The sequence below is a fragment of the Megalobrama amblycephala genome, linkage group LG20 (genome assembly GCF_018812025.1).
Source record: "Megalobrama amblycephala isolate DHTTF-2021 linkage group LG20, ASM1881202v1, whole genome shotgun sequence".
Classification (NCBI taxonomy): Eukaryota; Metazoa; Chordata; class Actinopteri; order Cypriniformes; family Xenocyprididae; genus Megalobrama; species Megalobrama amblycephala.
Genome location: NC_063063.1, coordinates 31,482,570 through 31,508,802, shown reverse-complemented (window position 1 = coordinate 31,508,802; position 26,233 = coordinate 31,482,570). Strand labels below are relative to the sequence as shown.

Here is a 26,233-nt window from a genome sequence, read left to right as displayed (position 1 = left end):
ACCTCAGAACAAACATTCAGTGACCATATCAGTCAGCTAAAAATATGAACTCTAGAGAGGAGCATTTAGCTAAATATATGCACCATATTAATTATAATTTTTAATGTTCTTCAATAGCCTTTATAATGCATGTTTGAGTAAATCCATCAAGTTGACAGCCACCATTTAAATGTTCATATTTCAAATGGCATAGAAATAATTTTAACTCATAAATCTACTCTCTTGCTTGCATCCCTCGTCCCATGTACATTCTGGGAAGAGATTTTAAAATGACTCATTATGAAGGATAAAAACAGCACAAAAAGCCAGGTCCATATTACTCCATTTTTCTTGTGACATCATTATGCATTGCTTGATGACGCACTTTTTGTACAATCTTTTTAGACGATACACCTCAGGATTTGACAGACATCTTTCACCTTTCTGTTTCATTAGAATTTTTTCTGAGTCAACGAATAAGGAAAGATCAGGAAAATAGTCTATAACCTCAACATTCCTCATTCTTTTTGTATGCTGCAAGAAATTTCTTTTCAAATCGTAACCACTATAGTTTTGTCTCACATTTTCCTCAACTTGCGCTTCAGAGAATTCTTGCTTACTTTCTGAGCCAGACAAATCACTGGCATTCAAAACATCCCCAGAACTTTTAGTAACAGTCTCATCTTGTGCCTTTTTCTTTTGATGTAGTTGCCATCTCACAAAGATTCGACTTCCATTTCACTGATGGCATTTATATAGCTTCATCCTTTATCTCAGTATCTCACTCTCCATCTCATCAAACTCAATATCCATTGTCTCATCATTTTTTTGAATTCGTTTCTCACTACTCTACTACTTCTTGGTAGTAGAGTACAACTACAACTACAACTGCACTTTCCTTTTCCACACTCTGACCATCATGGTCATGACATTGAGACCCACTTTCAAGCAATATTCAGTTAATCAATATCACTCCTCAAAATCTTATGTATTTGTCTGTGGAAAGACACAACATGCTTCAACAACAGGGATTTGCAACCTAGGGGGATATTGAGTCCATTTCGAGATAATTCACATTGCAATGCTTCATCACTAATAAATGGGGGGACGTTAGAAAGCAAAACCTTTGCTGGATTAACAAGTAAGAAGACCATAATCAAACTATCATCGAGGACTATCCTATTTCAACTATAGTGTTCACTTTTTCAACTTTGTCCAAGAAACCCTAACCCTAACACCACAGCCCCGTTCATTCTGGACGCCGAACGGAAACCACTGTGACTAACCACCTCTCCTGCCGCTAACACACATTCTTCAACTGAGCACTCAGCTGTAGTTGAGTGCCATGCGTGTTGCTCATAACTCACCATTCCCATATTCGCCATGGCATCCAAAAAAACAAAACAAACAAACAAACAAACAACAACAAAAAAAAAAAAACCCCACAATATTCCCAGTGCTTTGTGACCATACACAGTGAAAAACCTTAAATGCGAAGTGAGAGAGAGAGAAACAACACTTTGAAATGGAGAAAGGACTCCACTCACTCAGCAAACCACGCATGTGCATGAGAGAGAGAGAGAGAGAGAGAGAGAGAGAGACTGAGAGAGAACGAAAAAGAAAGAGTTGATAGTAGACATAAAAAAGTTATTTATTAATTTGTTTATTTTAAGTTTATTTTTGAAAGGTTCATATATAGTATGGCATCACCCTCTTTAATTATCTAAGGATGAATGTTTTATCTGCTACCATCTTTTATGTTTTGTTTCAATAGGAAAATAATTCTACTTTTAATTTTACTTTCCAAGAAAACACTCAATTGAGATCTAGGGTCAGTTCTTTTTAAATCAGTAAGAGTGGGGTATAAAGGATACACTTGTTGTAGGTTTAGTCAATTTATCTAATCCATCCTTATTTTACCATCCCAGTATCTTCTCTTTCATACAGATGCAGATGTTAGATGTTTACCTGTACTCTTGTTTTTGCCACTTCACTTCACTTTTCTTTTTTTTTTTTTTTTATTCTCTCAGAACCTGATCCATGCTATCATTATAACACCATTGATGAATATTGGAGAGATATACGGCAAAACCAATACTATGGATATGATGACACCCGTGTTGAATGGACTGGCTGGTATCGTCTGTATTTGAATGGAGAAAGTGCCCAGATGTCTGAGTGGTGTGTGAGTTATATGGTATGTGGTGGTCAAACTGGACTGTATCTCAGCGGTTCTCATCCAACACTTGAGGATGGAGTGGTGACCCGTGAAGTCCTGGGAGCTAATTTATGGGGGTGGTGGTGGTATTCCAATCAGTGTGGAGCCTACAGTTCCACATCCATCCGAGTCAAAGCCTGTCCAGGAGATTATTATGTCTATGAATTTGTCAAACCCATCACATCAGCTCCAGGGCCTATGTACTGTGCAGGTACAATACTAACTCTTATCTTTAATTTTTTGGTCCCACTTTATATTAAGTGGCCTTAACTACTATGTACTTACATTTTAATTAATCATTTGATACAATGCACTTATTGTGTACATACATGTTTTTACATTGTACTTATATTTTAAAAACACCTGCATGTAATTATATCTGTAATTAATTTCTGTAATTACATTTATAATTACACTGTTGACCCATCCCTTACACCTTACCCCTACCCTTAAACCTACCCATACCACCAAAGCTTTCCCTAACCTTACCCGTATCCCACCTCAAAAGCAGCAAAAGTGTTTTGCAATTCAATATGAACCCAATAAGTACATTGTACTTATTTTTTTTTTATGTAAGTACATAGTAGTTAAGGCCACTTAATATAAAGTGGGACCAATTTTTTTGTTATGATTTTTTTATGTCAATGCTCTATCTATTAGATAATTTAACGTCCATCTTTTCTTTTATGAAACTAAGCATGTTTTAAATTAAAGTAAGAATCAGTGATGTGCAGTTCATTATCCATTATGTACAAGTTATGTTGGCTCCCCACACAGATCAATAGCACTCACCTAGATCTCTTTGTTACACAATTCCTCAAATCACATTTTAGGCGATTTGTTCAATAAGTAATATGCATACTAGGAGTATAATGGTACATGTATTCGTCCTGAACCTTACGGTACGGACGTCACGGTTCGGTTCATGCAATTAAATGACAAATACAGACCGACAGTCACAGGCTATTCACACTCCGATCCAGAAAGGGGCGCAGCAAAAATACAATGCTGTTTGCTAACCGCTACAACAGGAGAAATAGCAGAAGAAGAACAGTGCATACACGAATGACTTGAGCATTGAAAACATAAGCCCTGGGTATACTTTGTTTTTTTTACATGTATGCTAGTGTACGCGCACACAAAGCTGTTTGTTTGACTGCCTATTTTGGGGCTTAATTATAAATGCACCAATTACAGCGCGCGTACCCTTTAAATGCTTGCACTCCCTGCCCCCAACTTGCGACTATATAATACATTGCACAAACCAAGTTCACACAGCTAATATAACCCTCAAAATGGATCTTTACAAAGTGTTCGTCACGCAACCTATCAGATCATTTAAGTATAGTATTTATTTGGATGTTTACATTTGATTCTGAATGAGTTTGATAGTGCTCAAGCTAACATTACACACTGTTGGAGAGATTTATAAAGAATGAAGTTGTGTTTATGAATTAATTAATACTGGCTTGTCTAATCCCTTAAACTTGGGCCGGCATATGCAAATATTGGGGCCGTACATATTAATGATCCTGACTGTTGCGTCACAGTCAGTGTTATATTGAGATTCGCCTGTTCTTCAGAGGTCTTTTGCACAAATCAAATTTACATAAGAAGGAGGAAACAATGGTGTTTGAGAATCACTGTATGTCATTTCCATGTACTGAACTCTAATTATTTAACTATGCCGAGGTAAATTCAATTTTCAATTCTAGGGCACCTTTAAACCGACAGTTCTTCCGAATTATGTCGACTTGACTTCAGTGTGTTGTCGTTTTGACTTCACAACAGAATACTGTGCTGCTTAACACTCAATTAATACAGTTCAGATTTTTTTTTTTTACACAAATAAGAGAGCACGCTCTCTGTTATCATGCCAACAACATCAACTACGCACTTCTTTTTCCAACTCCCCTCTCTCTCTCCTACCCTCCTTGTTTGACATGAGCACTGACCAATTACAGTTGCCATAACTGACGTGAGGCGGAATCAAGCTGTTTTTTCCAGCCAACAACGTTAAACTGAACATCTTACAGACCTGGATATGTTTGAACATGTATACTTTCGTTTAACAATAAAACAAGCACACAATTCTGCATTTACCCATTTTTCCAAAAATGAAATAAATTAATTTAAATTAAATTTACATAACCTTGTATAAAATAACACAGGGTTACATTGAGACAATAGTCATAGTTCATAATGAGAATTGGACCATAAAGTAAAGTGTGACCATTTTCCTATTGTACTGAAATTTTACCAAACCTTGACCCCAAAATCGAGGTACGTACCGAACCGTGACTTTGGTGTACCATTACACCCCTAATGCATACTGTATATGAAAATATCGTAATATTATTCCACAGTCACCTTGAGCCTATCTGCAGTCAAGTTTTTTTTCTCAGAATAAAACTTATTTGCACAGCTTTGGCATATGTAGCATCACTCTAGGTGTTGCTCTGCCCCATTCTGCAGGCTGCTGTCAGCTACAGTAGACTTGCCCAATTTTGAGCTTGACAGAACAAGACTGGTTAGAATATTATTAACCATCATAATAGGTTTTATGGTATTAAACTCTTATTCTCTTTAGGATAGAAAATATTTTAACAGTACTTTTGCAAACTTCATGACAGTTACTTTCCAAAGCATCAGCAGTGATCCCTGCTACAACTATGAGTCTCTGGATCGTCCCTGGAGAGCCAACAATGAAAGTGGAGATTACATTTGTGATTACTTGTTCGCTTGGAATGGCTGGTACCGGCTTTTCTACTATGGAATGGACATCCAGATGCCAGAGACGTGTGTTAGTTCATACACGTGTAACACATACTATAGTCTGTGGCTCAGTGATCCTCACCCTCAGATAGAGGATGGAGTGGTGACCAGGGAGGTCTGTGCAGGGACTTATTGGGGAAGCTGCTGTAATTACAAATTAAACCCCATCAGAGTGAAAGCATGTCCAGGCAATTACTATGTCTATGAACTTGTGAATCAAGGATGGTGGTGTTCAGGATACTGCACAGGTACTGTGCTTTTCTCATTTATTTTAGTATTTTAAAGCTTTTTTTTTTTTCTTTTTTTTTTAATGATTTCTGCCATTACATTTCCTTCTTTTTCTTTTTTAAAATGATTTCTGTCATTACATTTCCTTCTTTTTTCGAATTTCCTTCTTTTTAGATGTCAGCACTATTTCACAGGCAGTTTCCACTATAAGTCCAGATATATTCACTGGATCCAGCATCACACTGAGTAAGCTGTAAATAATATATAAATACATGAGTGTTATTGAATATGATCTATTTTTTTCCAATTAAATATTTGCTTTACAGTTTAAATGGCAATTTTTACATATAAACATTTTCACTATTTCGCATTTTGTATGAATGGTTTAGGAATCTCATGATTATTACAGTGTTTGACTGGTTCAGATTTGCACTCATGAAGTTCCTCATTGAAATATAACTTGTTTGTTTTGGTCTCATCATTTCTCACTAACAGATTATGACCCGTGCAATAACTACAACATACTCGACAACCACTGGAGAAGCACACTCAATTACTGGTCTATGTATGGATACATATCTGATCATGATGACACTCGTGTAGAATGGGATGGCTGGTATCGACTCTTCATTAATGGATCAAGTGCTCAGATGCCTGAATGGTGTTTTTATTTCATGTCATGTGGAGGTTATAGTTCTCTATATCTTGGTGGCTCTCATCCGCGGCTAGAAGATGGAGTTGTTTCTCTTGAAATTTATGGCACTCGCTATGATCAGTGCAGTCACTACAGATCCGACCCAATCCAAGTTAAAGCTTGTCCTGGAAATTATTATGTCTACAAATTTACCAGGCCAACTCTTTCAATCCCAGCTGCTGTATATTGTACAGGTATAAGGCATTCATTCATCTTTATATTTGACATGCTTGTGATGAATTTTATTAATTAAAAATATTCATATTATCAATTTGAATTTATTCAGTCTGCAATATACAATGCTCTCTTTCTATTTTTTTTCCATAATAGTACCTTTCTCCCCCCCAAGTGTGGACCCCTGCTACAACTATACTAGTTTGGACGAGCCTTGGAGAGCCACTGACAACTATTACTATAATAACTATTACTACTATGGCATGTGTGATTATAATGTGGAGTGGAATGGCTGGTACAGGCTGTTCTACAATAGTCAAAATGCTCAGATGCCAGAATCATGTGTTAATCAAGGCATGTGTGGCACTTATTACCCACTGTGGCTCAACGGCCCTCACCCACAGCTGGAAGATGGAGTGGTCACCCGTCAGATCTGTGGCTCATCATGGTATGGCTGCTGTGCTTTAACATCCCACCCTGTTCAAATTAAAGCCTGTCCAGGAAATTACTATGTTTATGAGTTTGTCAAGCCAATGGTTTGCGGAGCTTACTGTGCAGGTGAGCGTTTACTCATATGATCTTCAGTCATTTACTTTTCAGGATTTTGTTTGAAAATGATTACTGTTGATATAAAATGTTCCTAATACCAGAAGCCTCAAGTCAGTCCATCTCATCAGCGTCTACAACAACAGAGATAATCCCATCCATAGAATCCATTACTCCACCAATCACAACCACTGGTAAAGTATTTTAATAAACATGATCCCTTTAAATTTTACTGTTTATTTTTTTACAGTTCGTGTTACTGTTAATCACAATAAGTACAGTCATAGCTAATTAATTTCTTCTGAAAATATGAACAAAAACAATCACATTAGGAAGCAATACAGCTCACAGCTCACAAATGATTAGGCAATTCAAACTTCGTATAATAAAATGTGAACATAGAATGCATTTTAGACAAAGTGAAGTACTGAGACTTTGTTAACTGTGAAAACTAAACCCAACATGCCCAAACCATCAGAGATTAAATTACTGCATGTGCACACAGATATAAATGATAATAATAATAATAATAATAATAATAGAATCAGAGTGTCATTTTATAGCCTTTTACATTCATATAATTTTATAATAGGTGCTGGGGGGAAACCGGGGATGGTGGTTACTGTGATTTTGTATGACATGTTCCTGGATCAACATATTTTCTTGATCCTGGAACAACATTCCTGTCCGAAAATTTAGTCTTAACCCTATTCCTACCCCTAAACCTAATAACTAATACCCATAACTCATTCCTAAAATCAGAGAGGAAAGATATGTGAATAACACTGATGTAGAAGCACCTAACCCTGGTTGCAAGCCTAAACTTGACATAAATTGTAAACTTGTCCCTGAAATCTGATTGGTTGATTGGAATGTTGTTCCTTCATCAACAAATATGTTGATCCAGAAAAATGTCATACTTGGTGAAATCACATTAACAGGGGATGGTTGTAACACTTACAATTTCTCCAATCAGGAACAAGTTACAAATCACATGATTCACTTCACACATGCTTGGTTTTGTCCTTATCCCACATGCGAGAAGGTAGAGCCCTGTGAAAGACATAGCAGATTTTAGAGGAAAAAAGTAATTTGGATGTCAGAAAGTAACTTTTTTCACTTAATTTATTTTTGTTATGGCAATGACAATGTTCATTGTGTGTCTGTGTAGATATTTTTCTTGCAAGATGTTAGTGCCAGTGTTTTAGCTGTTAGCTGTAAGGTGAGCTAGTTCATGGCTACAAGACTCTGGGTTAGTTGTAACATCAATGATGCATGTTACAGCCTACCACAAGTAAATTTTTAGTTGTATTTATGCTTCTTCTTTTCTTTGTTTTCCCCCTTTTTTTTTAATTACAGTATGCCTAGGTCAGAGGTGTCCAAACTCGGGCCTGGAGGACCACTGTCCTGCAAAGTTTAGCTCCAACTTATCTCAACACACCTGACTGGAAGTTTCTAGTATGCCTAGTAGACCTTGATTAGCTGGTTCAAGTGTGTTTAATTGGGGTTGTTGCTGAAGTCTGCAGGAGAGTGGCACACCAGGAGCAGTATTGGACACCCCTGGCTTAAGTTTTTTAAGAGAAAGAGAAATTGAGGGATGTACAATGAGCATTTGCCCCCCCCCCCTTTTTTTTTTTGTGTGTGTTGTTAAATAAAAAGCTTTCAAACTGATCTTTATGTTATAATCCTTATTTCATAATGTTACATCTCACCCCAGAGTCTGTTAAAACTAACCTATGGGGTGAATTGTAACATTTCACTCCTTGCGTTTGAAGCTAAACCACACATTTTCTGTTTGTGATTTTATTCATTCGGCAAAATGTAAATTTGTAATATTTCCATAACAACAGCTCCCCCAGTTGACCCTTGCTACAACTACAATATCCTGGATGATCCATGGAGAGCCACCAACAATCAACATTACTCTCAAATAATGTGTGACACTGGGGTCAGCTGGAACGGCTGGTATCGTCTCTTCATTCAGAATCAGAGCGTTCAGATGCCAGACACATGTGTTGATGAGTATAGTTGTGGCACTGATGCCCCACTGTGGCTGAACGGAGGACATCCAACAGTTGAGGATGGAGTGGTCACTCGAGATGTCTGCGGTCACTGGACCAATAACTGCTGCCATTTCCAATCCAATCCCATTAAAGTCAAAGCCTGTCCAGGAGATTATTATGTCTATGAGTTTGTGAGCCCAACTGCCTGCAGTTTGGCATACTGTGCAGGTAAATATATGTGCCCTTTGTTTATATAAGAGATAATTGTTTTTTTGTTTGTTTTTTTATTTAATATTTATCATTACTTTCAGATTCAAGCCACATAAACACTACCACTACTACTGTCACACCAGAGACAACCACACCTGAAACTACAACAACAGTAACTACAACCATGGACACTACGACTGGTAATATAATGCATTGTGTTTTAATCTGAAGGATTATTGTTTGGCATGAGCAAATCAGATCCATGTTTTTGGTTTGTGATGCATGTAAATAATTTAAAATAATTTATAAAGCTATATAGATTGTCATATCAAAGTGATTCAGCCATAGGCACAAGGCCAAAGGTACAGATATAGGTCATAAAGCTGTATCATGTGCATTTCTTTATGCAGAGATTGCAAACATTATTATGGGGACACTAAGGTAAATGAAATTGAAGTGATTACTAATGAATATTCAATACTGTTTTTTTTTTTTTTTTTTTTTTTGCTCAGACAATGGCATCAATATTATGAGCAGATTTTATCCATTTGGAACTGGAGACACAGTAAATGGACGCATTGATGATGGAAGTTCATCAGTTATTTACATCCAGCAGCCGTTTATATTTTTTGGGCAAACATACAACCAAATTTATGTAAGTCAATCTAATGTGAGAGGATATTGGATTAAGAGTGTCTATAACCTGTCTATAATCAGTATACTCTTGGATAAATAGGAAATGAGAAAATGACCGTTCACTGCAGTTTAAATTACTGTTACAAGCGATTTTGCATCCTTTATTAGAATTCTGCACATGATAATCAGCCCTCTTCTATTTCAGGTAAACAACAATGGACACTTGACTTTTGACAGTGCATGGTCCAGCTTCTCTCCATATCAGTTCCCAGCTTATGGAGGGAAAGACCTCATTGCTCCATTCTGGACAGATATTGACAACCGTTGGAATGGTGTTATCTCATATCAACAGTACACATCTGGCAGTGTCCTTACACAGGCGACCCAAGACATAAACCAATACTTCCCTGACTTGAGTTTCTCTGCTTCATGGGTCTTTGTTGCAACATGGGATAGAGTTGCATACTACTACAATTCAGGAACAGTAAGTAGTCCAATTTGGTACCATGGAAACGGTCATGTTCCCATAAAAAAATTAAAATCATTATACCACGTTTTCTTGCTTCACTTGCAAAGTGAAAAAACAACAACTTTTTTTGTATGTGTCTTTTTTAAGGAAACATCTTTCCAAGTGGTTTTGATTTCAAATGGCCATCTCTCATTTGTTGTAATGAACTATGGTGCAATCGCTCCAACGCAACGATATGTACAGGTATGCACAAAATGACAGATTGATATAATAAGTATTGCATTGTTTATGACTAACTAATCTGACATCTGGATGTCTTCCTTATCATTAGGCTGGTTATGACACCATCGACTCAAGTCACCATTTCTCAATTACTGGATCGCTCCAGAATGACATCACAGCCCTACCATACAGCAGCAATGTCAATGTGCCAGGCAGATGGGCCTTCAGAACAGATCACGGAACACGGGGCTGTCAGTTTAATGGTAATGCTGCTTTCCTAACTGCGTGCAATATTTGCTATTTACAGCAAGACATTGAATGACCTATTCAAATGTGATTATACCATGTTAGTGAGCCATAGGTGAAGCCTTCCAGTAATTACACAAATGATTTTTGGTGTTTATATCCATAAACTCTTTGTTATAGGTTTTCCAGTGCAGCTGGGAGACTCCTTCTGGAGTGATGCCACCTGTCAGCAGAGATGCACCTGTACTAGAAGTGGTCTCCAGTGCAGCTTTGAGACCTGTACTTTTTCCCAAGCTTGTCGTCCAGCTGCTTTCCAATACTCTTGTCAGAACATTCAGCGGCAAACATGCACTATCTCCGGTGATCCTCATTACTACACCTTTGACAATCAGATATTTCACTTTCAAGGAACCTGCACATATGTTCTGTCTGAGGTTAGTAATGCTGCTATGGCTTTCTATTTATTGTAGAAGACATTGTACAGTCCTTTACTGATTCTGATTTTGTATCATTGCTTAGGCTTGTGGAAATGGTTTACCGTACTATCGTGTTGAGGGCAAAAATGAGCATCGGGGTAGTACACATGTCTCATGGACTAGGATGGTCAGAGTATTTGTCTATAATGAAGAAATTGAACTGGTCAAAGATCACTATTATGAGGCAAAGGTAAATATCACTATATTGCTGTAATGATGATTTTATTTCAGCCATTATTCAATCTTCCTAATTTTTTTGTCAACATTGTCAAGGTTAATGGGACCTTTCTAGCAACACCATTCACCCTCCAAAATGGCTCCATTCAAGTCTATCAGTCAGGTTTTTCCGTGGCCATTAGCACAGATTTTGGTCTTCTAGTGACCTATGATGCATATAGCTATGTCACCATCTCTGTACCTTATGACTACCAGAATACCACATGTGGTCTGTGTGGGAACTATAACCTACATCCTGAAGATGACTTCCGTTCAATCTCTGGGGAGATCTTGAGCTCAGATGTTGACTTTGCCAACTCTTGGAAGGTAGAGGGGGACACGGATCCTGATTGCCATGATGTCAGATGCACGGGTCTTGCCTGTGCAGTTTGTACCAGCAGTGAAATGAGCCTTTACAGTGACACAAACCACTGTGGAATCCTAGGAGATGTTTCGGGGCCTTTTGCATCTTGCCACTCTGTGTTTTCGCCACAGACCTACATAGAGAACTGTGTCTATGATCTTTGCTTAGGAGGAGGGTACCAGCCTATTCTGTGCCAGGCTCTCAATGTGTATTCTGCTCAATGCCAACAGCAGGGTGTACAACTAGGGCAGTGGAGACAACCAGGCTTTTGTGGTAAGTGCCTTGTTATATCTGTATTAGAAGTAACTTTGGCATTTAACCTAATGTAACTGAAATATTTGTGCACGTTAAAATATCAGTTTTAGGTATGAGTTTTATGCATATTCTTATTTCTGCCCTCCATTTCCAGAAATCATATGCCCTGATAGTCACAGTCATTTTGAGTCCCATGGAACTGGCTGCCCTGCAACTTGCAGCAACCCATCTGCCCCAATAAACTGTCCCTTGCCCAGTCAAGAGAGCTGTATTTGTGATGATGGGTACATCCTCAGTGCTGGGCAATGTGTGCCTGAAGTGAACTGTGGCTGCACATTTGAGGGCTTCTATTACTCTGAGGGACAGTCAGTAGTATTGGATGAGGACTGTGGGAGACAGTGTGTTTGCAGTAGCAGCTCAATGGTCTGCTATCAGCACCAGTGTGGTCCAGCAGAGGTGTGTGGACTCCATAATGGTGTGAGGGGCTGCAGACCCATCAGTTATGCTACCTGTTCGGTTGAAAGCCTGGGTTCATACCACACCTTTGATGGACAAACTTTCAGATACCCAGGAGCTTGTGGACTGACCCTTGCAAGAGTGATGGGGCCATCCCAACTACCATACTTTGTTTTGACAGTGGAGAAAGTACCCAGAGGCCTTCAAGAGTTTTCCAGGTTCCTAAATTTTGAGGCAGGAGGAACTCATGTTTCCATTGAATTGGGAGAAGGTAGCAATGTACAGGTAGGCTAAAGATTTTCATTTATTTTGAGCAATTTAACTATATTATTTTAAACTCATATCCTAGATCAATTAACTTTTTATTCTTCTCAGGTGGATGGACAGGTGGTTAGTCTACCCATCAGTGTTGGTTCCAGTCAGATCCGCATCTATCACATCAGTGTGAGGGGTTTTGTTTTGGAGACAAACTTTGGAGTGACCATTAGAGCTGACTGGCCGCACATTGTCCGAATCACAGCTCCAACTACTTACAATGGTACACTTGGAGGTCTGTGTGGGAACTTGAATGGAAACATTAATGATGACTTCCACAGCCCAGATGGTGTCCTGCTGGATGACTCTCAGCTTTTTGCGGACAGCTGGCGTGATGGATCCCTGTCAGCCCAGTGTGAGGACCCAGCTGACATTTGGGTACCAGGAGTTTATCAGAATAGGAGTGAGTTCAGTGAGCTCTGCAGCATCATGGCAATGAATGATGGACCATTTGCTGAGTGCAGCAGAACACTAGACTCTTGGCAACGAATTGAATACTGTATTCAAATGCTGGAGCGGACGGAGGGTGCCAGGGAGGCTCTATGTGAAGCCCTGCGAGGATACACACTGCACTGCCAACAGAATGGCATTGCAGTTGGAGAGTGGAGGAGTATCACCCACTGTGGTTAGTATCTTGTAAGGTGATAAGATTTTCAGAATTAAAACTATACGTCTTCTTCAAAATGCTGATCATTCATACCATCTGGTTTTGTCTTTATGATCCCAGATCCCAACTGTCCAGAAAATACACATTTTGAACTGTGTGGCACATCCTGTCCTGCGTCCTGCCCTAGCCTCTCATTTCCCTTCCAGTGCGCTCTGCCATGCCAGGGGGGATGCCAGTGCAATGATGGACTAGTGCTGGATGGAGATCGCTGTGTTCCCCCCACTGGTTGCGGCTGCCACTATGATGGCCGTTATCGGCAGCCTGGAGAGCAATTCTGGCATGGTGAAGAGTGCCAGTTCCTGTGTGTCTGTGATGGAATCACTGGAAATGTCCGTTGCACACCATCATCTTGCAGTGAACAGGAAATCTGTCGTGTGGTGGAGGGGGAATATGGCTGCCATCCTCGTCCACATGGTAGATGTTCTGCTTCTGGAGATCCCCATTATATCTCCTTTGATAGAACCTACTTTGACTTTCAAGGCACATGCCGATATGTGCTGGCCACAGTGTGTAATGACACTCATGGACTACCACACTTCCAGGTGGAAGCAAGAAATGAAGCATGGCATGGATGGCCTGTGTCAATAACTGTAGAAGTTTTTGTCAGTGTCTCAGGGCATCTTGTGCACATGTCACGGGACATGAACAGTTATTCTGCTGTTAAGGTAAGCATGTCCCTTTCACTGTAATTTGTAAATGTGATATGAAAAACATTACTGTTGTAATTATTGATAAGATTATTTTGTATAAACATGCTCTACTTTTTCTTCAATTAGGTTGATGAAGAGACCAGAAACCTCCCTGTCTATCTTGACTCTGGTCGGGTGTCTGTCTACTCCACAGGACAGTTTATATATGTCTCAACTGACTTTGGTTTCAGTGTCAGTTATGGTGGTTCCTGGGAGGTAAACATTGTTGTGCCAGCAGAATACAGTGGAGTTATGTGTGGCATCTGTGGCAACTTTAATGGCCATCCCGAGGATGACTTCCTCACTCTGTCAGGTGATCTGGCACCATCAGCAGACCATTTTGGGGCAGCATGGAAAGTTGAGGATAACATCTCATGCAATGACCGTGGGGACAGCAATCCTGGCCATTGCCAAGATGAGAGCACAACTCTGATCTCACAAGCCTTGTGTCAGATCATCAGAGACAATCAGGGTCCCTTTAGCTTCTGCCATGGTTCTGTAGCTCCACAGGCCTACTTTGATAACTGTGTGTTTGATGTGTGCATCTCTGGGAACCGTAATGATGTTTTGTGTCGCTCTATCCAATCCTATGTGAGTGCTTGTCAATCTGTCAATGCCATGGTCTACCCCTGGAGAGAACTTGCATCCTGTGGTAAGTGACTGGAGGTGTGGCTAAGATATATGTAAATAGACCAACTTCAGATGAATTTGTTCTCTATATTGAATTTTGTTCTCCTTTTATCACAAAGATTTAATATTGTACAAACTATTAATTGCATTGAATAAATAATTTTTTGTTCCTTTTCCAGTCATGGACTGCTCATCAAACATCCCAAACAGTCATTATGAGGTGTGTGGCACAGACTGTGGTCATACGTGCGCCAGCAGCATCGATGCTAGTTGTGAACACACATGCTCAGAAGGTTGTTTCTGTGATGAGGGATTTGTGAGGAGTGGAGGACTCTGTGTACCAGTGGAGCAATGTGGCTGCTTGTATGATGGATTCTACTATCATGTGAGGATTAAAAAATTATGTTTTTATGTTAAACCTTATTATATAGGGCAGCATATTATTGCAACATACATCATGTCAAACACTTAAAACAAATACAACACTTAAAAACACTTGGTGTGCAATAGTACAAAGATGGTATAACCATAGTATTTGATGTACCATATATTTACATTCCATTGCATTTGCATGGTGCTCCTAAAAAAACTACATGGTGATACCAGGATGCTTTTTTGAATGTAAAAATACTCACTGATCTTATTTTATGGAAATGTAAAATTTGTTGTCATTGTTGATTTTGTAGATTGGTGAACAGTTCTGGGAATCAACATGTTCCCAGCGTTGCCAGTGTTTTGCTCCGAATGATCTGCGCTGCACTGCATCTTTCTGCCCAGCGGCCATGGAGTGTGCGGTCAGAAATGGACATCGTGATTGCTATAGTACAATGTCCACATGCACAGTTTGGGGTGACCCCCACTACATAACCTTTGATGGGGCTGTGGCCCACTTTCAGGTATGAACTGGTAAACTTTTTAGAATAGATAAACAAGTTTGACTGCAAATGTATTTAACATAATAAATATATGAAAATATATGAATGTATGCAATGTCAGTATATTTCTGTGAGGGAAGTGAAAGAAATGAAGACTATGTGTATTTTGTTAAACCTTCCAGGGAACGTGTTCGTATGAGATTGCCCAGACCTGCGGTAACGGTACAGACAGTGATCTGGCGTTCCGTGTGGTGGCCACCAACAGGCACCGGGGGAACATGGTAGTGTCATTTGTTTCTGCAGTGGATGTTTGGTTGTCACAACATGGACAACAGACACACATCACTATTGGGCAGAACAGAAGAGTTAAAGTAAGTTACGTTTTAAATTACATACATTTTATATACACTTCAATAGATTTATACACTTATCTCATTTTCTCTCTTATGTCGAAATGTTCTAATTCTCCTTCAGGTTGATGGAAATCCTATTGACACACAAGCTTATCAAGTCAATGATATTGTAGAGGTAAATGAGGAGCAGGGATTTGTAATTCTAAATGCATTCAATGAATTCAATGTCCATTTTGATGGACATAGCAGCCTTCTAGTCAGGGTGAGCAAAAGATTCTATGGATCTCTCTGTGGAATGTGTGGAAATTTCAATGGCAATCCTGCAGATGACAAAGTCCTGCCCAGTGGAGAACTTGCTTCTGATGACATTTCCTTTGGCCACAGCTGGAAATCAGACACCAGCATTCCAGGGTATGAACCATGAGACTTTAAGGCAGTAATTTTAATTTGATGGGTCATAATTCAAAAATGTGTCCTCGGGTTTGTTTTGTTAGAGTGGTGGAAAGGGAAATAAGGTTTGTATGTTTTTTTCTTGCAGCAGCAGGGCATGACACAACACGCTATGGGTTTGATTCCAAATGATAAAACGTATATATTGAAAGCAATGCAAGTCACTTTGGATAAGAGTAATCCAGAAAAGTACACTGAGTGAATTATTTGCTGCTGACAGAAGTAAATGCTGCATAAATTTCATGTATTTGCATAAATGCATTAATTGGTTTATTATTGACTGATTCATGTCTCGGCTGAACCAAGAGTCCTTTCTGTATGGGGTTTGCATGTTTTCCTTGTGTCAGGGTGGGTTTCCAATGCCAATTCAAGTTAGGTGAATTGGTTGCACTATATTTCCAATAGAGTAAGTGTGAGTGTCCCAGCCAGTAAGGTTGTACATGCTACTGCACTGTCAGGGTTGCATCAATTAAAGGACTATTTAGATGATTATGTATCTGGAGTAAAATCTGTGTTGAATTACTGATGACTCTGCGCTGGCAACCCTGAATTGGGAGCAGCCAAAATAGTGAGAGAGATTGGCTTCCAAATTTTGATGATTTCATGCTAATGTTTAATTTGTTTAATGTTAAACTTTTACTTTGTTGAGTCGCCACTCAGTGCCCACTGTAAAACCTCTCCTGAAAATCCTTGCTTCAAAACAAAAGGAAAATAACTGCTTTAGTTAAAAATATGCAAATTAATATAGCAAATGATGTTTGCTGTTCACCTGAAAACTATCCAAATGATGAAACTGTACAGGCATATAACTGACCTCAAGTTTCCTTGTATTCTTCAGCTGCGGTGCCAGAGACCAGACCGGTAATGCTGATGAGTGTCCATCCAGGCAGAGGTATTCTGATCTCTGTAGTATTATCACTAACACCACTGGCCCCTTCCAGAACTGCCATCTTCATGTTGACCCTGCACCTTATTACTACTCTTGTGTGTATGATCTGTGTCTCTACACACGTGCCAATGGCATGCTATGTTCAGCTGTTGAAGCCTATGAAACAGCTTGTGCCATCTTGGGGACACAGATCTCAGAATGGCGCTCGGGTCTGCGGTGTGGTAAGTCAAAATCACATTTCAGCACAGAATATTTTGTGATTTTGTTACCAGTGTTACTAAAATGTAGGTTTCTTAACTAACCTGAAAGATGACCTTTAGATAAAGTAGCAGGGAGGGGTAATAGAGTCCATAGGATACAAGTTTATTTTTTGTCCTCTGTGTTCCTGTTATCATTTTTAGAGTGAGAAACTGATTACAAATGATTCAGTGGATGAATGAGTTGTCTGAATGATTCACAGTCATTATATGATTTTTATCATTTTTACAACCCGTTTGACCAATCCATAGAAAAGAATGACTGTTTAAAAACATGATTAATTCATAAAATGGACATTATTAGCTCATAAAGCACATGATTTTAATAGTCATGATTTTAAAATAAAATATAGCAGCACTACCATTAAGCTTTTTTTTAGCAATGCTACTGTCCAACACTGCCTGTCACAATGAGGCAGCAGTATATTGGAATTTACCGCAAATCATGGGTAAAAAGAAACCTCTGCTACACATTTCACATGTGGAGAACTTAGAGGGCATTTATATCGATATCACACCAGCAATTTAATTATTATGGTCAGGTGGATGTAAAGTGTACTATCTGTGGATCTAAAAGGGAAAATTATTAAAAATGAAATGGCTCATTTAATTCACTAGAAAAAAAATATCTTGGGGAATACAGAACAATAATCATTTAGGGGCCCAAAAATGTTAAGCTCTGGTTCTGTTAACATGACTCATTGTCTTTGTGTTGTATTTCATTTATCTTTTTTTTTATTATTATTATTTATTTAGATGTAAGAGATCGCTGTTCTGAACTCAGCTGCTCTGAGGATGAATGGTGTGGGAAGAAAAATGGTGTTTATGGCTGTTTGTGTAACGATGATCAACCCAGACCAGAACCTGACTCTTTTGGTTGGTACCAATCAACCAGAAAATATGATTTTTTTTTTTTTTTTTTCAGTCATTAATTGCCTTACTTTTTTGTTTTTTTCAGATTCCTTAGAAACCTGTGAAAGCAGCTCTGGCTCCATGTCTGTGTCTCGCTGTCAGCTCTTTGAGGCTGGTTTTCAAGCTGATGTCTTACACCTCAATGATCCCAGCTGCAAAGGAACGGTCCAGAATGGCAGAGTGGAATTCTATTTTGATAATGATGAACACATCTGTGGTACAAATCTTGTGGTAGGTTTAACTATATATTAACTATTCAAATATACCATCTAAATATTTGTTTGATCTGACCACTTGGGAATCTCTATAAGACTTTGAGAAGTCACTAGAAAGGTCTGTAAGGGTACTGAATCTGTAACAAGAAAATAAAGGGATCAAACAGACTTCCCTACAGACTTCTCAAAGTCTCTGAGACATTAAGTGGGGAAGGGCGCACAACACCATGCCATAAAAGAGACTGGAACCTGTGCCCGCATTCTCCACCATTTATTTGTAACTCACCATTATTTCACTTTACTGATGCAACATTTTGGGCTTTGTAGTTTTTAATGTTATGTATAAAGTTATACTAGTTAAAAAAAGAAAGAAAGACAAAGAAAGAAAGAAAGAAAGAAAGAAAGAACATTTTTTTCCCTCTTTTTTTAGGCATGTCTATTTAAGCTAAGTGCAAACAGCCCACCTCATTGGCAGAGGCTATTTACACTAACTTTGATTAAGCCAGACAAAAAGAAACACATCTGTAAACAAGAGCAGTGGAATGGAGAGTAAGGCGGCTTATGATAGCTTTTGACGTGACTGACCAGATTTCGAATCAGCGTTTTCCAAGCTCAATCTTCTCCCTTTTCCCAATGCATATCAGCTCCAAGAGGTGTTTATTTTTAAGAAAAACAAAGAAAATATTAAAAAAGTAGAAATAAAGTGCCCAACAGGTGTTTAACTCCCTCGGGTCGGCGGTCACGCCGGCGATACCACCTCTGTTTTTTTCTTACCAGTGTGAAAGAGACTCTGTCAATGTTGCACATACAATTAAGAGTTATACACCATTTTAATCTGTTAAATATCTTCTTTTATTTGTGTACACTCAGAGTAAAAACAAAATGTTGTGCTTTTTGCAAAATAAAGAAAACTAACATGATGCGTGATCTCTCGTCTCCCTCTGAACAAAGTCCAATCTGATAGTTCTCAGAAAATGAAGTGTAACTTAGTGAATACTAATCACAAAAAAATTAGACTTAAAAAGAAATTAGTGTCTAAAGAAACGTTGAAATGTCAGGTTTTAAATCAAATCGAAAACAAAAATTCTCTGTTTATGTAATCTGTTTGAAAAAAGAGCCATGTCAGAAGTCTGTGATTCAGCTCATTATCCACTAATGCGGCCACGCCCACGGAACGAGCGCTATTCAGACGTAAATTCTGAGCATACATCATCTCAATCTTGTATTTATTGTCTTGAAAAGTGTTTATCTAGATGTTATAGCAATATCTGGCCTCTGTTAGTTCCTGGAGAGTCACATGGTTGTTCTTCTTTAGATTAATTTGTGGACTAAAGGTGCAGAGAGCCCTCTGGCTGCAAGTATGAATTGAAAACAGTATCCAGCGTTCATAGTGATGACAATAAATATTGAATAAATATTACTCCTCTGTATAGAAAATTGACATAAACATATGAGAATCCATCAATATTTCTCAAAATGTGCATGCTTTTAAACTAAAAGGCTATATGAAATGCCATAGAGGTAACAAAATTGTTCAGACACTTTGCATCACAGAAATACAATATATTTTAACGTATATAATAGAATACCATTATTTTAAATTGTAATAATATTTCACAGTATTGCTGTTTTCTGTATGTTTGATAAACACCATGATGAGCTTGAGACATGATCACAGAGGGTTTTTTCACAGCCTACCTGTCTGAAAGAGCTCATTATTTATGCAGGTCATTACAACTCATTATGCGATTCTTTTGTCTTCTCAGGTGTAAATGACCCATTATTCATGATGATTCACGCCTCCCCGCATACTGTGTTTCTTGACAAAAAGTGTCTTACAAAATTTAAATCTCTATATTGTTTTACATGAACGAGTAGGCAGCATAATTTTTACATCATTCTGAAGCAAAAACTCTAGTCTACAACCTCCAATACCCAGAAGTTATGCGAACACAGATTTAATATATTTTTTTGGCTTTATTTCAGTGACTTAAGTTTTTTGTTTTTTCAATAACCACGCATAAACGTTATTCCTTCAAAAACACAAACATGTACATACATGTTCCTCACATATTATTGTAGCCTAGTTTGTGCTGAATACAGTGTAATGACACTTTTGTCATTATTATGTTGATGAACAACTGAAAAAAAGCACAAATGTCAGGGCATGTCAAAACTTCTCCAGGGCCCCAAAAATCCTCAGACCCCAGAGGGTTAATAGTAGAAATAAAGTGTTTAACAGGTATTTATTTGGCCTATGGCCTATGGTTGAAACTGGATGTGATGAGACATTGACAGCGACATGTGCAGCTCATAAACCATGACCCCCTCCTGGACCTTCAAGGACTAATTTACTGATCAACAGGTTTAATATGGTAGGGTTAGAAGAAGGTGTAGTGTGGGCTTTAGGAACAGAGACAAGTAATGTCCCAATGAGGTAGCATACATTTATGATTATCACAGACTGTTTTATAATATTAGTACTAAAATACGCTAAGGTGTAAATAGTATCTGCCACAATTTGCACTAAATAGAATTCTTGAATTTAATTTAGGCTAAATTACAAAATGCTATATGTGTTGTCCTCAGGCTAACGGCACCCACTTCATCTATGATAACTTTATTCTGGGGACACCGAGGTCAGAAGGTCTCATCAGCAGAGAGAAAATCCTGAAGCTTTCTTTCAGCTGTGTTTATCTTCAAACACAAACACTTTCCATGAATGTGGAAATCAACTCACTGGAGAGGTGGGAATCTTTTAAGCAGGAAAAACTAATGCAGAGTATAAAAATGAGTAAATATATGTGAATATACTCCAAGAACATATGCTCTTTTCTAAATATAGAATGAGTTGAGGCAAATACAAAATTCAATATAAAACTTGAGATCTTTTTTTAAATGGCTCTTGAATATTTCATCAGTGTTGTGCACAAGACTCTTCCCGCTGGTGAAGGCAGATATCGTGTCCGGATGATTCCATATCAGGATGATGAGTTTACCCGGCCCTTCACTGGTGCAGTGGATGCAGAGCTCGACCAGGAGATGCATGTGGAAGTTCGTGTTGAGGGGGTCGACAGCCGCCAGTTTGCCCTAGTGATGGACACGTGTTGGGCTACACCTGTGAATGATCCTGATTACAGCCTCCGCTGGGATCTCATCGTTTCAGAGTAAAGCAGGGCTTTTTTCCCTTTTCTTTTAAGCTTGGCCTTAACTCAGTGTAACTGATTAATTAATTATTTTACTGAACAAATAATATATAACTTTTCGGATTGCCTTACATGCTTTGTCTTTCAGTATGTCAGAGCTAAAGCAAAGTATTCAATGTTTTGTACATGGAATGAAAATGTGTGATTTACAGCAGATCACGTTTGTATTGACTGTTTCAAATGAAAGAATTTGTCATTATTGATATTCTCAGGTGTCCCAATCCAAATGACGACACAGTGGAGCTGCTGCAGAACGGCGTCTCGACATCCAGCCGTTTCTCCTTCAGGATGTTCATCTTCACTGCAAACTCCACTAAGCTTTACCTGCACTGTGCTGTTCACCTTTGCCTTCTGTCCAGCAATCGCTGCTCAATGGTCAGTTTACAAGGCCTCTCATAATTTATACATTTGTGGTATTAAATTTTTAACAGAGAGTAGCTTTAGTATTGTATTTAGTATTTCAATATATGTTTTTAATATCAATCTAATTTATCATTTATATTAGCAGTGTCTCTGTCTGTCTGTCTGTTTGTCTTTCTGTATGTATGTGGAGTATCTATAATAAAATGTGGTGGGTAAATGGTACTATCTGTTCCTAGAACTAGACTTAAAAATAGGGGTGATCGTCCTTTTGCGGTCATCGGCCCTAAGTTATTGAATAGCCTACCGACTTACATCAGATCTGCCCAAACTTTGTCAATCTTCAAATCTATTTTGAAAACTTATCTTTTCTCAATTGCTTTTAATATTGCTTGATTTTCATTAGTATTTAATCTTCTTTGACTTAAGTATTCTCTTCTATTTAACCTTAGTCCATATGTTTTCAGTTTTATTGTCTTTTGTTTGTTTCTTTATTTTATTGTTTGTTTACTTTTGCTCTTGTAAAACACTTTGATTAACACCAGTTGTTTTTAAATGTGCTATATATATAAAAAAAAAATTGTATTGTAAAGGTTTAGAAATCTTCAGTTTATAAACCCTTATTGATCAAACACTAATAGCCTATATGTATGGCTGGTATGATGTTTAATGTTCAAGGCTGTTAAAATACTTTTTTTTTTTGCTACCCTCTTCTGGAGACTTTGTGCACTCCAATGTTTCATGTTTGTTCAGTGATATTTAACAGGGATTCACACAGCTGATTTTACCCTTTTCTCTATCAGGACTGTGACTTCGGACACCAGCGGAGAGAGCGCAGGTCTCTGGACTTCCATGACAGTGCTTCCATATCCATGGGTCCTCTGATGTGGTCTGAAGAGAACACAGGTGAACATTTAATTTATTTTAAACATTTGTAATAAAGGTTACTGATGATTTCTGTTATTAATCAACGTTACATTTCATTGCATTATATTCCCTGTTCACAGATAAGTGGGTTCCAGACCAAGTGAAGGTATCTGAGGCTTCTTGTCTGTGTGGTTCTCTGATGGTGTTTCTTGTTCCTCTGATGAGTGTCCTGACACACTTTTAGTTTATTTCCACAACATTTTACATGCATATTATTTAGAATAGTTTTAATTAATGTTGAACTGATGCCACAGTGGTTGTGGGTTTCTAAATGTTTCTTTATTTCATAACTGATATATTTTATGTGGCATTACAAAAATGAATTATTTTTTAATCATTTACGATCATTTTTATATAGTACATTTATACTTTAGTCTTACTTGAGATGATGTGCTACAAATCAATGACCATCAGATTTATGTTCATTCAAATCATACAAAAATATAACTGGGTCATTCCTGTTCTCTGGAGATTTGATATAATAATCAGAAATCTAACTAATATCATTTTATTTTCTTAAAAATTGTGTTGTAATATTTTATTCAGGTGTTTAGTATAAGGCATATATGAAAACTTTGTAAATTATCCAAATCAATAAATCAATAAATTTGATGGTTGGGTTCACAGTTTGTTTTTCCTTTTGCAATAATTTTATTTCAGTATAAGAAATATTAATGATCATAGCATTATCTTTTTACTGCTATCTTTGCAATCGTTTTCCTTCTTTTCCATCATGATGCTATAATAATAAGCCTGAGGACAGTCTTGCTATGTTACTTTCAATTCTAAAGGCATTGAAGAATGTTGCAGCACTGTTTGAGTTGTTTTTTTAGAACACAAGATGGGCTGGTGTTCAGACAGTGGTCAGATTGCCAAAAAAATGTTCTTGTATTGTTCTAGTTTTCAGTTATAGGAGGTGAAGAGAAACTGAAATTGAAGAGGTGGTAGGAAAGAGTGCAAGTTCACATTCAAGCAGTTCTCTGACACTGTCCTCGATTGACCCTGTTGCGTGAGAGCTTAACATTAATATCTGTTGACCACTAAGACACGCTGCTGCATTTATGCAACATTCAGATAAAATTCTTTTAATACTTTTTTAAATGTATTATTATTATTATTATTATTATTATTACCATATTGTTGAATGTTTTGTGAAAGTTTTTCTATTATTAAACGTTTGGATTTGACAACAAAATATAACAGATCAAATACTTAGAAGATTTCTACATTTAATCATAAACAATCAGTAATATGTCTGTAGCAATGACCATATTGTGTGATTCAGAATAAAGTGCTATTAGATAGAAGTATGACAAAGTATAAATTAAGATGAACTGCTCTAATATGAAGTTTTAAACTATAAAAGGTATTGATTGTGTTTCAGTTGATCTAAGTGTTAACGAACATGCTGCATGTGTGAAAGACTCTTTGGCCTGGTATGTCATGCAGCAGTATAGCTGGTATATTCAGTTAGTATAACAGGTTTCTGAATGTGTCAGATATACATCAGCTTATTTTTCATTGCACATCCATTTACCTTAGACACACAAATGCAAACTTATGATGAAAATTTGGGTCAAAGTTGGGTCATTTCAATGCGATAAGATGCTAAAAGACAGAGTTTGTTTAGTGAATAATTAGAGAATATTAATCTTTTTCAGTGTGTATCTATAACATCTTTATACATGAGGTTTGAGCTTCACTGAGAGCCAGTAAATACAATCAGCTCCTAATAATGTTCAGGTTTCCTGCTGTTCATTCATAGAGGAGTGTCTGTTTGTCTCTATCCATGGTTAGATTATCTCACCACAATTTTCAACCCTTTTACTTTTTTTTTTTTTATCACATAATCATGATCTTCTGCATTCTGTATGAATGGTTTTGACATGATTATTTTGCCCATTTGTAAAAAAAAAAAAAAAAAAAAAAAAAAAATGTGCAGAAACTGCAATCATCATATTTGCCATTATGTGATGATATAAAATAAAATAAAAAGACTGTTAATGCAGTGGTGACAGTCATGTACTTTATGTAGTTCTGGGGAATCTTGATTAACTGCATTTGCAACAATTACTGGAAAAAACAAACAAACAAACAAAGACCTGCACTTTGGTAACTTGAGAAGAATCATTCATTGTCCAGAATCCACAAACAAAGACTGTAATTGTCGCTCCTCCAGTAAACCGCTGAATATAATGTTCACTTCCTTAAACTTTTCAAGAGCAGAGGTCAGAGCTGATTCTTTACTTCAAATTAAATTATAAACCCATGGGACGTGCACATCTTATGAGAGGTGTTCTGTCAATTCATATAAAATATAAAATATATATGTATATGACAATTATGACAATTTCTCGCTTTAGGGAAGTAGCAACAATTGTCTGTTTGGCCTATTTTTTTTTTTTTTTTGTATTTTATGTGGTCTTTGTAAATTAGATTCCATGATTAGCATTTGTTTCTGTTTCTCACTGTTTTTTCCCTTCATTGTCGATATCTAGATATTAGACACCCATTTACCTAATGCTAATGTGCAAACTAGCATGCCATTTCCCAGTTGTTTTAAAATACATTATACTTTAGGGCTTGTGTTTCAGGTGTTATTTGCATTCAAAATAAATTTGATATGTATTTCTGCATTCCTGTTATGATCTTGCTAGTTTGCACATCTTACAAACCCTGTCTTATTTGACCACTGGCTGCATCCTTCCAGATGACTTATTGATGAAGCTTTTAATATAACCATTAATTATTTACAGTTCTTTACAATCGCTAGAACACATTTCTCAATACTTAGGTCAGTTTTTCCAGAACTCTTCACTCTGTTCTCCTAACCAAATTTTAAATTGCCACAGCAGTTAATTGTTACATTCAAAATGCACCAAAACACTTCATTCATGTCTCAAGTCAATTCATTCTTCCAGAACACTAGCAAAGGATTCATCCAATAAACACACTTTATCAATCATAAAACACAGACCTTAAACACACTGCTTATAATTCACTGGAGTTTATGTTAACAGTACAGTACAAAATTATTCATTCATTTCCCCTTATATAGAGATGGTAATGAAATTGAAAGACTAACACTTGTGTAGGTGTTCAATTACATCTTATTGCTTTGATATTATTATATTTTTTGCAAACACTTTATTTTACAGTGTCATTAGCTGCGTCTCATTTCAGAGGCTGCGTCTTCCAGAGGTCATTTGAAGGCTGCATACGTCATCAAGGATGTCTTATTTAAGAGAAGTAACCATAATAAAATTGATGGTTCCCTTTCAGTCGGTCACGTTCGACGTACGTCAGTAGTGACCGATGAAT

General features: G+C 37.5%; 1 protein-coding gene across 1 annotated transcript in view; it reads left to right on the top strand.

Moving 5' to 3' along the window:
• Positions 1-26,233, top strand: part of LOC125255218 — a 122,467-nt gene that overhangs the window by 56,500 nt on the left and 39,734 nt on the right. The window contains 23 exon segments of the mRNA XM_048170263.1: positions 2,010-2,408; positions 4,831-5,220; positions 5,375-5,446; positions 5,696-6,088; positions 6,225-6,626; positions 6,719-6,808; positions 8,465-8,845; positions 8,929-9,027; positions 9,340-9,482; positions 9,669-9,947; positions 10,080-10,175; positions 10,264-10,417; positions 10,581-10,834; positions 10,920-11,066; positions 11,150-11,729; positions 11,866-12,452; positions 12,543-13,107; positions 13,210-13,814; positions 13,926-14,490; positions 14,648-14,853; positions 15,155-15,364; positions 15,526-15,714; positions 15,818-16,107. Coding sequence (XP_048026220.1) covers positions 2,010-2,408; positions 4,831-5,220; positions 5,375-5,446; positions 5,696-6,088; positions 6,225-6,626; positions 6,719-6,808; positions 8,465-8,845; positions 8,929-9,027; positions 9,340-9,482; positions 9,669-9,947; positions 10,080-10,175; positions 10,264-10,417; positions 10,581-10,834; positions 10,920-11,066; positions 11,150-11,729; positions 11,866-12,452; positions 12,543-13,107; positions 13,210-13,814; positions 13,926-14,490; positions 14,648-14,853; positions 15,155-15,364; positions 15,526-15,714; positions 15,818-16,107 — 7,096 coding nt within the window.